The following is a 13,161-nucleotide window of genomic DNA, read 5'->3' as shown; positions in this document are numbered from 1 at the left end:
TGTCATAATGTACAGTACATTTGTTTTAACAAGCAGCCACACACACAGACTGTGACAGGGATGCTAATGGTCAGTGGTTTTCCTCGATGGCCACTTAGCTGTTTCCTGATGTTGTTTTAAACTCCTGCTGCAGGCAGGGTGAACTGCCTCGGCCTTGTAACTGCTGCCAGGTCACTGTTAATCACACATACAACCGCTCCTACGCACACGCGCAGCAAATTGAACCGAAGGCCCTCAGGCGGAAATGTAACTATCACCAGCAGGACAATTGTACCTCTTGTAATAAAACGTAATGTTTATGTAAGCAGATGTGTGAGCGGTGGTTTGGCTGCAGGAATGCAGTTGCTGATTTGTTCCGTTTCATCCTCCTCACTATTATCCTCATCATTTATTCAGTATTTCCTCCTTTGCAGCCCTCTTGTAGTTATTTCTATTTCCATATTTTTCTTATCTTGTTCCTTCTCATGCTCCTTCCTCTTTCTCCTCATCCCCAACAGCGAAAACACTCAGAAAAAACTTAAAACTTTCATTTGACCCCCCCCCAATGTTAAACCATGCTTCCCTGTCTGACAGCTTCAGTTACAACAAATGAGTAAATCAACTCAGTAAAGGAAAGTAGTGTACTTACTTTGCTATGACTGTGTTGCACTGTCAAAGATTCATTTTAAAACCAAATGAAATCATGGTTTAACTTTAAATGATCTTCAATTAAACTTTTAATCCATTTTAAAATTGAGAGATTCAATTCAAATCGCTCTTAAAACCACATTAGATTTTAGTCAAAACAAAATAAAATTTAATTCTGATGCACCAAAACAAAATTAAATCGTGATCCAATATTAACTTTAAATTTACATTGAATGTTTGACTTTTACAATAGCTGCCTTTTTGAGATGGATCGATTAAGGGACAGACTCGACCCAGTTGAATTTATGATTTTTTTTCGCTACAGTTGATAATTTGGACAATAAGCAAGTACCTGAATGTTGTACTCATAATGGCCAAACAGTTGAGCGTGGAACACTGGACATTTCACGCCCTCAACGGTTACCATCTTGACTACGTAGTGGAAGAGGTGGGGTTACCAAACCTGTGAATATGGCAGCCCAGGCGACGGAGAAAGCAGCAGTGGTGACTATAGTGGCCGCGGCGAACACAGAACTATACAGACATAAGTCATGCATGTATTTTTATCAATAAGTACTGTTGTGGGATTAAAGCCACTAATACCTTTATTTATAAGTAAGTTACTGTAAGTTTGTAAATATTTTGTACGACGAATCAAATATAAATCAACAAATTGGTGCATTTTCAGCTGGAGGGAGGGCTGGCTTGTCATCAACAGAGATTATGGCATGTTTTTCACCTCCCAAGAAACAGAGCTCAAACAAAAGCAAATAAAATTGAAAGCACGTTCATAGTGAATGAAGTAAAACTGAACACAAATGAATAAACAAGCCAGTAGATACTTTGGTGGGTCTTGGTAAAACTCCACACAGCTTCACCTGTGAAGAAGAAGAAGCTGCAATCAGCATTTCCATTAAGGGCACAACGGCTGCCCTCGATTTGAACAGCACTGCCCTGGCGAAATTTGTGCATTAGGCATCCAAATTGAGACACAGCAAATAACTTTGAGTTAGCTTTTTTTTTTAACTAGCTACCAAACAATATTAAGTTTTTTTTAGCTGGTGAACAATGTATCTTTTTTGGTTTGTACTTTTTTGCTAGCTAGCAGTAACATTTATTTAACTTCTTAGCTAGCTAGCAAATAATAATGTTTAGTTGCTTTTTAGCTTGCTAGCAAACAGAAGTAGGTTTGTATAAGTAGCCAGCAAATATTTATTTATTTTCATTTGAGTAAGCAGGCATCTCCATGATGATTGAACTAGGTTTACATCACTAAACTTGGATTTACTAAACTGAGATTAGTTTTTAATTGTGCAATAGTACTCTGCTTAATTTGAAATCATTTTAAATCTAGTTTTACTCAACTCTGATTAGAACTAATATTAGATTAAATTAATCTTTGTGGGTGCTCTGTAGTATTTTTGTAGGGGTTGAAAACACTATGCTATTATTCTATTCCCTTTCTTCTTCAGCCAAAGGGAAAAAAAAGCCCTGATGGATGCAACATTGCAGCTAAGCTAGCATGCCACTGCAGCCAAAATAAATCACTTCACTAACAGAGCAAGATAGAGAGATGGACACTGGGTAGAGGACAGAGTGGTGCTGTTAGCCAGAGGTGACAATTGGCCAGGTCAAATATAATTACCACAAATAGAGGACAAACACACTCAGACATGTGCGCACACACACACACACACACACACACACACACACACACACACACACACACACACACACACACAGAGCACAAGCTGTAGCATTTGTCTGCATGCTATCACTAAAAGGCTACAAATCACTGGCTGCTGAAAAGGTTTAGCAGTGTAACAAAAAAAGCACTTCAGTTAAAGATGATGATGTAGATATTATTCCTCTCTCAGAATGGCAAGACTTGAGAGAGTTGCCAATACGGATCAATAACAAAGGAAACGTTAACATAAAAGCACTTAAACATAATTGAGTTAGTGAGACTGCAACATTTGTATGCACTCATTCAAACACACTGCCGTGAGCTAAACTATAAGAGTCAGCGTTTTAACTCCATGTTTAAACAATGACAAACATGCACACTGACATACATGAAGCATTTCTGCATTACAGCTACAGTCACAGTCCATCTTTTATTCCATTACCAGCTGGATATTTTATAACAAACTGGATAGGTAATGACTTATCCATAAATCATGTCTCACCTTCTCTCTGTCGCTGACAGCCGTCACAGTACTGTAAATACCGCCATTCTTCACTTATATGAATGTGTATGATGGTGAAATGCAGCATGTGTGGCTCCAGACGAGCTGCTGTCAGCTATAAAACCATCTGAGTACATTCAGCTGTTATCAGTGAGTGAATGGATGCATGGCCGTATGTGAATGGGACGACCACACACAATGCAGGGGAGACGAAGAGAGTGGCTCATTCAGTCAGCAGTACAATGTCTGGGAGTGTGTTCACACAAAGAGTAGGACAGCAGGTGGGTCTTTATAATGTAGTCTGAACAGAACTCCCAGAGAGATGGAAAGAGAAAGTTAAAGGAAAAAAAAAAAAAAAAGAAAGAAAGAAAGGAAAGCAGTCAGAGCGAAACCCGAGTTTGGTGCTAATGTGGTACAAAGTTAGAGCCTTTACAGAACTTTTCCCAATGACGCATTACTAAATCCTTTGAGGTCTCATGCGGGTTTTTGTAACTAATGTAGTTCAAAATGGATGATTTTCCAGCAGCTTTTCCATGAAACTGCATTAAAATTTTGAGAAAATGTGTCAATCTTGCAGGGTAATATCTGATTTTGCAGATATGGTGGCTGTGATACTTCAGTTTCCCATGTTTGCAACTCCTTGATCCTGAGCATGTTGGGTCTGTGCCATGGTTTTGATCCATCCTACACACAGCTGCATGTCCCAGGAGCATTTCAGGAATGGAGCGTTTTGCCTGCCTGATTTTGTTTATTTTGTCAGATTTAGTTGATTCCTTCATTTTGTGCCTCTACCATGGGTAAGTATGTTACTTAGTTAAGTAATTTCTTTTATGTTTGTTTTTCTAATCACAAGTCTGCACAGGGTCTGTCATTTTGAAAACTGACCGGATTCTCTATCCTGTTTTTGTGTCTGAACTGCTGCCTGTGCAATCTGCTCTGTGCAACAGCATTCGTCAAAAATAGACTTGGCACATATTTCTTTCTTTTTTTTTTTTTTTTAAAGATTATTTTTTGGGCTTTTGCCTTTAATTGGATAGGGACAGCTGAAGACACGACAGGAAAGGGGGTAGAGAGAGGGGGAATGACATGCAACAAATGGGCCACAGGCGGGAATCAAACAAGTGACCACTGCAGAGGACCAACAGCCTCAGTACATGGGATGAACGCTCTACCAACTGAACTATGGGAGCACCCCTTGGCACATATTTCTAGTGGAGCAGAGCAGAGAGCTGCCAAGATGCTGCTGACTAGCACACTGTAATGGCCGCAATCAGCTCCTGCAGACATGGCGAAGTCGTAACGCAACGCAGCTGTGTCCTGTGCAATCAAGCTGTAGGACGTTGTTCAGACTACCAGCCCAAATCCATTGTTTGGCAGGTCCAGATTGTATCCAGATATATTTTAGAATGTCTGGACTGGCAAATCAGATGCAAAGCCACATTTGGAGCTGGTTTGAAATGCGATTCCAGTTGGATATCTACAGATGTGTCTCAGTCCGGACGCTCTAGCTGCTCAAATTGGATTTCAAAATATCTTTTACATCTCTTGCAATACAACAGACAACGATGAAGTCAAATCCAGAGTGACAGAAGCACATTAGAGAGGCTGAGCATCGTAATGTAAACCATGAGTCTGGCATGATGGAGGAGTTCTGCACCAGTTGATAGTGCATTTTTTTTGAGTGTGAGAAGATGGATCTCCATTTTTCATGCCTCTGTGCTAGGAAGCCACATCACCAGCATACGTAGTTCCTGGCACCTACGTTGTTACCACAGCAACCCAGGTGGGTAGGTTAGTGGTGTCTGAACATAAATCTGATCTATGTCTGAAAGATCTTATTTGAGAAACAATTCTGATTCGCCTGCAGTCTGAACAAAGCCTAAGCCTTAATCTAAGTCTTTAATCTAGTACTGCTGCAGACATATCAATACTGGGCACACTGGGACCAGGTTTAGAAGGCCAATCGGTTTCTGGAAAGGGCTAAAGAAACTGTTCACTCAAAGTCTTGACAAGCGTCTTGGAAAAAAACTCAATTGGACGAGCCCCCTACACAGATTTCAGTTTGTCAGTAATCCACAAATTTTGCATCTTGCTGTGTTCCTACAGATAAGCAGCATGAGATATCTTAGATACCTTAATGAAAGCTGAATCTGGTGTAACTCAGAGAGCCCTAAAGAATTTACTGACAAATGCTAACTTGTGTTGCTCCAGTAGGACAGTTATAGCAGAAAAAAATACACCCTGTCAAATTCTTTTTTTTTTTTAACCTTTTCCTTGCCTTTGTACCTATTGTTTACAACAACAGTACTCTCAAGGAAAAAAACAAGTCTGATATTACACTCAGGTATCAGTTTTCCACCAGCAGAGTTTGTTAAATACAAAGATCGACAAAGTGTTGGAACACGTGTCTCAGCAAATCTACCTTCTTCACCTAAATGTGAAAGCTGCTTTCAAACCTCTGTGTCAATATCTATCAAAGCAAATAACTTCTCCCTGGCTAATTGCTCCTTCTACTGTGAAAATGTGTGTGTGGTTGCCTGTGTGTAGGGCACACAACAGTAATATAAAAGGACCTCTCTTTGAAAACTCTAGCATCGCAAATGTGGGGGCTTTTTTCTGCTTTTTCTCTTTTATATCAATCTAAATCTAATATTTTTACATTTTGGACTGTTGGTCTAACAAAACAAGGTCTAGGTTCTGGGTTCAGACTCCCTGGCAGGCTGCGACCTTTCTGCGTGGAGTTCCTTGTGTCTGCGTGGCCTCCCCCTAGGTGCTCCAGACACTAGGTGCTTTTCTTAAGACATCCAGCTATGAGCATTTAAGAGCTCTTCGGAGGTGCAGTGTTTCCTCAGCTGAGATGCTTTGGTTGCTATGATACTGAATATCTGTGTAAGTAACAGTTAATTTATGTTTTGCAAGTACATAATTTCCCAGATAGTTTGAGTTGTCAACAAATACTGAACGTAAAAATGTCAGCACAAGGTACCACAGCCTACTTGGTCTTTGCTCTAGATAAGGGGAAGTCTGAAACACGCAGGGAGAGGACAGACTTGTTGGTCTATGTGGGTTCAAGAGATTTTGTGGGCGAGGAAACATCTTGGTGTGGACCATTGCTTGGTTTGACAACTGAAGTTTGACGGAGCCTGATTCAATGACTACGAGCAGGACACAGTTTGTGGCATCCTATTTGTCCCGTTCTTTCTCCACTGGTAAATAGTGACAGCACTGAGTGCAGTTTTACCCAAAGTTGAACATTTTTCAACTCTTGGCAACCAGAGAAAATACCAAATGCTCAGCAGTGAGCAGATGCTCAGAGCCTCATCAAGCTGTGGGTTTTGGTAGCAGAGAGTAAATATGCGAGGTTCAGATTGGCAGCGATTCAGAAAATATGCTGGCCTCTGGGAAAAAAAATTTCCCCTGGGTGTGAACATAGATATAGACGCTGCATTGGCCTTTGGGTCATACATCAATGTCATTGCTATATTGGACCTGGCAAGACTGGTGTGTGAACATATACATGAAAATGGGAAAGCTGTGGTAAAATAAATAAAAATAATTCATAATTTCATGTATTTGTTCACAGGCCAATCTGGCACAGTCCAATATGGTGGTGATGTTGACATATTGCATTAACAGAACAAAGTGGTCAATGTAGCATCAGCATTATACCCAGCATGGGTGTGAATGTGATTGTGAATGGTCGTTTGTCATCTTTTACCATTTTAAACCAAATGTATCATATATATGCTGCTTTTTTTTTTATACATGGCTAAACCCTAAACAATTTTGAAAAGCGTCTGTGTGTTTAGCTGTCGGTACTTTTGTAGCTTTTAACTGAATTTCTTGGTCTGAAGTTTAGTTTCTCTCCTGCATCGCTGTTTGCACTTTCAGGTATCTGCTTCCTTGTACTGTTTCATGTTTGCTTTCAGCTTTTAGGAGTCATGGTAAGACATTTCCTGATTTTTCTGTGTCATAATAAAAGCTTTTAGATAACAAAACAATGTGGGACTCTCATTGTGAAGCATTTATAATAAATAAATTGTTCACCGTTACAGAGACACTCAAGTGTGTCATTAGTAAATACACACTTTTGAGCAGGTGCAGGTTCTGCTATGCGGAGCACCGAGTCAAACAAAGTCAAGCCAAGCAACATGTGTGGAAAAGGAACAAAAGAGTCACAGACAAGCCTTCTTTGTCTTTGCCAAAACAGTGAAAATTAGCATCAGTAATATCACTGCTGATTGAAGCTGAAGCCGACAAATACCAGTGACCACTGCAGTCATTTGACCTGGGGGTGAATCCTGTTTGCACCCTTTCCCATTGAAAATAAAATGTTAGTGTTTTTTTTTTAGCCCAGTTTAAAGGGTGCTTATATGTGTGTCAGCTGTGTGATGAACTGGCAAGCTCACCCAATGTCAGCTGAGATAGGCTCCAGTCCACCTGACCCCTCAAAGGATAAACGCTTATAGATAATGGACCTTTGCTCAGGCAAATTATGGTTGGCATTTTTCACTTATCAAAAGATTAACCGTTAATGTAAATATTAGCCAAAGTCATATTCCCAAGCATTAATTCACTACCTGGCCTGCTATTTTTCTTAATCTCTTGTCATCCATCTGCCCTTTTCTGTCTGCTTGATTCCCCCCAGATGAGCTCAGGTGTCACGCTGATGGACAGGTTGACATCTGTCGTATAGCTACTGCAGCTCAGTTTGCCTTCGGCTGCAGTTCGTTTTGAAAGAGTGAGCGAGCCGCAGAGGTGAGCAGGATATCGCAGACTGGATTAAAGACGGCGGCTCGACCTCGGCCCTCCCCCCGCTTCTGGTGCCCTTGGAGCCCACTCTTCTTATCGTTTCACCCCACTGTGTCTTAAATAGGACTGTGGCTGCTCGCGCGGCTTTTCTCTCTGTATTTGTATCTCTCTTGGCCTTTCTCTCTCTTTCTTCCTGTTCCTCATCTCGCCTATCTCACCCACATCTTATTAAATGCAATGGTTTCCCTACCTGATGTGTGTGTGCGTGTGTGTGTCTGCTCCCATGTGTCTAGGAGTTTGGATTTACTAGAAATAGCAAGCTGACTCATCAGGCAGTGCGCATATGAGAACCCATCCAAGCACCAACCCACACACAAATCACACTGAGCACACCGCCCTCCATACACACACACACACACACACACACACACACACACACACACACACACACACACACACACACACACACACACACACAGTGAAAAAAGCATCAAGTCATTTGTATGCTAAAATGAAGTTGACTTTGAAGGACTGAGGTGGCCGGCTGAGGATCCTGATTGAGAGCACTGATGAGATACAGAAGGTTGGACAAACAGCCAGTGAGCTTTTCTCCCCTCACTCACCCTCGAGACGCAGATTTTCACATGAATAACACTGGAGGTGGAGATGGCAGAGCCGAAGGCCTCTGTGCCTTTGTAGCTCACACACACACACACACACAAACGTGCCTTCAGAGAAACTTTTCTGGCAGTGTACGAGGTAGCTTCACACACACTTTTTGTTTACCCTCTGATTCAGACAAACAAAAGCCAGAACAGTGCTCTCTCTGTATTATGCAGAACTTCATTACAGAAAAAAAAAAAAAAAAACACAGCACAACAAATTAATTTCCTCTAGTGAGCAGATACCGCCCCAGTCATTTGTCTGGTTCCATAAGGACTTTAATGATTATAGGCGAGGTCTTCCAGACATTAATCCTAGTTGAGGACAGATAATTACCTTCAGTAGAGGACCAACCTGGTTCAAATGAGTCCACTGCCAAAAGGCATAAAATGAACAATTAAATATACATTGTGTATACCTACGGGTGCTTTCACAAAGGGGGGACTAGTGTCTCTAACATGGCTCATCACTTAATTCTTGTGGTGGGACTTTACGATGTCTCACAAAAATCAGAGCAGACAGTGTGGAGGGGACAGGAAATGAAAGGATGAATTACATGCAAACATATGTCTCCTACAGAATCAAACCAGGGATGTTAGAACCACAGTACATGGTATGATACCTCAACAGAGTCCCAGTCAGCGGTCCTGATTCAGGACCATGATTACATGCCCCAGTCTCAATGTCCCCTCTAAAGCCCTAAGCGCTAAACCCTCTCACACTTAGTTAAAGTCACCTGGTAGTGTTTGAGGGAGGCTGTAAGGGCCCAAAATGGTATAAACAGAAATGGGACAGCACTTCATCACATATCACATTACCTTGAGGGTTTCAGATTTTTTATTTCTTTTTATTTTATTTACTTTCTGCAAGGCCAAGGCACTCTGCACTACAAATCGAATTTAAATAACATATATACATATGAAGAGCATAAAATGAAAATATTAAAAAGCAATTATGTAAACATATTCAGTCAGAGATTTCAAGGGAAAAAGCTATGACACAGAACTTTCATATTTTGTTGATTTTGGAGGCCCTTGTTGGCAAAAGTGATGTTTCCACTGTAACAGCCCTCATGGACTTGAGGACATGATAATGGTACAGCCGTAAGCCCTTGTGAACTAACGCACCTCAAAAGTACAAGTCAATGAGTGTGGACATTGGGACTGGGCCTATTATAATGGTGCAACGAAGGCTCAGTGGCAGGTAGAAAGCTGCCCCAGTGTGTCAACATGTGACATAACACAACAGTGCACCAGTCAACAAGTGATTCTGCTTGTCTGCTTGTTTGAAATCACACAGAGCAGATGACCTCATGAATTTATAACATGAAGCTTTTATGTGTTTCTGAATAAACAGACCTTTGCTTCTTTTGCAACGGTTAAGTTAAAAAGATTGCTTATCCATGGGCAGTAATATTTTTTTTGTGCAATACTCACGTCTCAGTTTTGTAGGTGGAGCACCTCTCCAGCGGGATCTTCAGGACTCGGTTGTTGAGCCCAACAAAGAGCGACCTGTCGCTGTGCAGGATCTGCAGGCTAAGGATTGGTTCTCGCACCCCCGGTGGGAGAAGCTCCATCTCCTCCAAGTAACAACCTTGTAGGTTTTTATTGGGTGTAGCCAGTGCCTTTAGGATGGTGCCATATTCTGATTGGACAAGAAGGACAAGGAGAAATATGAGAAAGATGTTGTTTATAGGCAAATTAAAATGCACTTCTCTGCTTGATATTTCTTTTACAAATTGTGTGAAGTCAGAGTTTTGCTCCTTTCTCCTCCTTTACTAACCTGTGCTGATGTACATAACATGGTAGAGGGTGTCCATGCCCTGAACGATGTCCACGACCAGGTTGGAGAAGCGAACGTCATCCTGCATGACCAGAGGATCAACAGACTCTGGCTGCACCACGTCATTCATCAGGTAGAGTCTCTGTGCGTCCTGCAGGCTGCGCTCCGTCAAACCCTCATTGGGACCCTCGTCATCTATAGTGCCACACTGGAGAGGACAGACGAGTGAGGAGCCAGAGGAGACACAGGAAAATGACAAAGGAAGGCAGAAAGGTAGCAATGCATAAGTACCTCACACACCCACTTATTGTGCTTTACGAATCAATACACCATGTCGGGCTAGATTGTTTCAATTTTTAATTCTATTCTCAGTAATTGCAGCTTGTTCAGGGGATCAAAACTACAGTGTGATTGTGATGTGACCACAGCAACCGCTATTTGAGACAATGCAGGAGAATAAATACGAAATGACAGCCCGCTGAAAGCTTTGTTTGGGCTGCAGAGCTTAGCTGTGGATTGCAGCTGCTTCTGCTCATTCTTTGAGACTTGAAATGAGAGATTGATTTGTTCATAGATTCGTTTTTTGGTGATGTTTAGAGCAGTAGATAGTTTTGGAAGTGTGACAGTGATTTTTTCCAACTTTAGAAGATACCTGATATCTTTATTGTTAAATATATGATTTCTAATATTATATTTTTTTTTCTTTTACATTATATTTTTCTTTGTGAAGTAATGACCAGTCCCTTCAGGATCTTGTGTAAACAAACATTAATTTGCAGCAGTTTTCCCAAAAACTACTACACTGTGCTTTGTAGTGCTTTGTAATGGATTTATTGTTTTGAGTGATTCTTCAAGGATTCAGCTTGTAAGATTTCTCAGTTTTCTGGTTTGTTTAATCCTCTTTGGCAGGAAACTGAATATCTTTGGGTTGTGGAAAAAAAACAAGATATACCTTGGGCTTTGTGAAACAGTGATTGACATTTTTCACCATTTTTATTTTATGGACGAAACAACAAATTGATTGTAGAGAAAATAACTGACAGATTAATCGACAATGAAAATTAAAAAGTTGCACCCCAGTGCTTTGTGGCTATTTGTATGTTATATCAGTCATAATCAGTACATACAATAAGTTTATGAGATAAAAAATAGGTTTCAGAATTTCTTTGGCTCTCAGAAGTGCCCTGTGCAGTTACACAGCTTTTTTACTTTTTTCAGTCTACAAAGAAACCTTAGTTTACTCGTTTATTTGTTAGGATTCCCATTAGCTGTACCCTAAAGCAAAGCTGGTCTTCCTGGGCTCCACAAAACAAACATCCATTTAAAACATACATCTATCCATGCTGTGCAGCGCCGCCAGTGAGCTCCAGACACCAAGAGGTGTTGGATACCACATTAGAGATGGTTCAATTTTGTTAATTTGAATAAATGTCACTTTCCGTTAAAGCAAGAACTGCCTGAAGACTTGTTCTTGAAAACAGAGTGCTTTCCATTGCAGTTACAAGGAAATGTGTTCGTCTGAGGCTTGATTTGACTTTTAATTGGTTCTGAATTGGATCATAATGAAATATTTTTAGGTTTATAAAGTTACAGTTTGTCACTTTTTTTGTGTAAAAATTGCATTTTGAAAACTATCAGCAATTTATACTATCAAAAGAGCCAATTTTCAGACAAAAAATAAGAAAAAATCTGTCTGGAGCTGCTACTGTTCAATTCTATATTTTCCTCTGAGACTTTTCTCTTTTTTTGGATTTGGTATTTGTAGCTAGGTTAGGGAGACTTAAGACTAGCCAAAAAAATTTAAAGCAAAATTCCCACAGCATAGTTGTAGGCTGTGATGCTAATTTTAGTTCACAAAATATTAAAACTTTTTTTTTTTTTAGGTTACAGATCAGCTGAGAAGGTGCCAATAATGTTTAATGTTTACAATGTTTACAAGCATGAGCCTCTCAATGTCTTTAACCAAAATTATATTTTTAATGTTAAAATATAATTATTATTGTTATCCATGGATTTTCAAATTTACTGGTTTACAAAAAACAGAAAAAAACAGTAAAGCACATTATTATTTATTGATTAAGATGTCAAATTATAGTTATTTACTTGCATTCCTGAACAGAAAAAATTGTTTTAATGGTTGAATGTTATGCTTGATTAATTTCTGACTTCTCAGAGAAGCCCAGTGAGTCGGCTCAAATCTGGGTATAAAAAGGTGAATTCAGTTTGAAATTCCTCATTCCTGTTCACAATGGTAACACATCAAGAGCTCACTGAAAATGAAAAAGTCAGCATTAAAGCACTTCATGATGCTGGATTGTCTCTGAGACAAATAGGGAAAGACAAAGTGTTCTCACAGTGTGGTCAAGTGTGCTTTGGAGTCATTTGCTGAGACTGGTACTTACAAAATGCACCAAGGAAGAGGCAGGAAATGAATGTTAACTGAAGCAGATGTCAGACACCTCAAGATTTTAAGTAGTAGAGACAGAAGGAAAACCACTGCTGATCTTCAATATATATATATGTGTGTGTATATGTTTCCTGTTCACTGTTATCTTATGATAGCCCTTAGTGTAACAATAGCCTAACAGAAAATTCTCTATTACAAATTACTCATAACATGGCTTGAAAAGTGCAGACTTTTTGATGATGAGAAGCTGCATGTAACAATATCGAGCAGTTTCAAGCACTTCAACCAAAATCCAGGCACTTTTCAAAACTTGAAAACACTACATTACAATTCAAGCGTTTGAACATTTCTATTTTTTGTGATCACAAGATTACAAATTCCTGAAGGGACTCACTTTATTTCTCTGTGTCTTACAATACAGGTAATACAACGGTATTTGTCACAGTTAGCCAACAGCACTGTGTTAAGACTATAACGAATGGATGTAGCTGGTATTAGACTAGTCTGAATGTGGTGAAGTGGTTAATCTAACCTGGAAGTTGTGGATGGGGTTGGGCGTGGGAAGCCAGGTGGAGCGAGGGTTCTCCTGGGAGCGGAAGGGTCCGTTGAAGGCCTGGGTGATGGCGCTCAAATTGAAGGCACACACCGCAGATGCTGCAATACTGTTGCTTTATGGAGAGATGGACAGGGGAGACAAGACAGCAAGAGGAAGATACCAGGGAGAAGACAGGAAGGGATGGA

The 13,161-nt window shown here is 40.2% G+C and overlaps 1 protein-coding gene across 5 annotated transcripts in view; it reads right to left on the bottom strand.

The window, feature by feature from the left end:
* The window catches only part of sema5ba (sema domain, seven thrombospondin repeats (type 1 and type 1-like), transmembrane domain (TM) and short cytoplasmic domain, (semaphorin) 5Ba), a 233,363-nt gene that overhangs the window by 34,542 nt on the left and 185,660 nt on the right, over positions 1-13,161 (bottom strand). For all 5 annotated transcript variants that reach the window (XM_084724799.1, XM_084724802.1, XM_084724798.1 and 2 more), the window contains 3 exons: positions 12,953-13,088; positions 10,014-10,221; positions 9,668-9,875 (listed from right to left, as the gene is read on the bottom strand). In XM_084724799.1, coding sequence (XP_084580925.1) covers positions 9,668-9,875; positions 10,014-10,221; positions 12,953-13,088 — 552 coding nt within the window. The remainder of the gene's footprint in view (positions 1-9,667; positions 9,876-10,013; positions 10,222-12,952; positions 13,089-13,161) is intronic.

This window comes from Lutjanus erythropterus, chromosome 8 (genome assembly GCF_056507025.1).
Source record: "Lutjanus erythropterus isolate fLutEry1 chromosome 8, fLutEry1.hap2, whole genome shotgun sequence".
Classification (NCBI taxonomy): domain Eukaryota; kingdom Metazoa; phylum Chordata; class Actinopteri; order Lutjaniformes; family Lutjanidae; genus Lutjanus; species Lutjanus erythropterus.
This window is presented reverse-complemented; position numbering and strand designations above follow the sequence as displayed.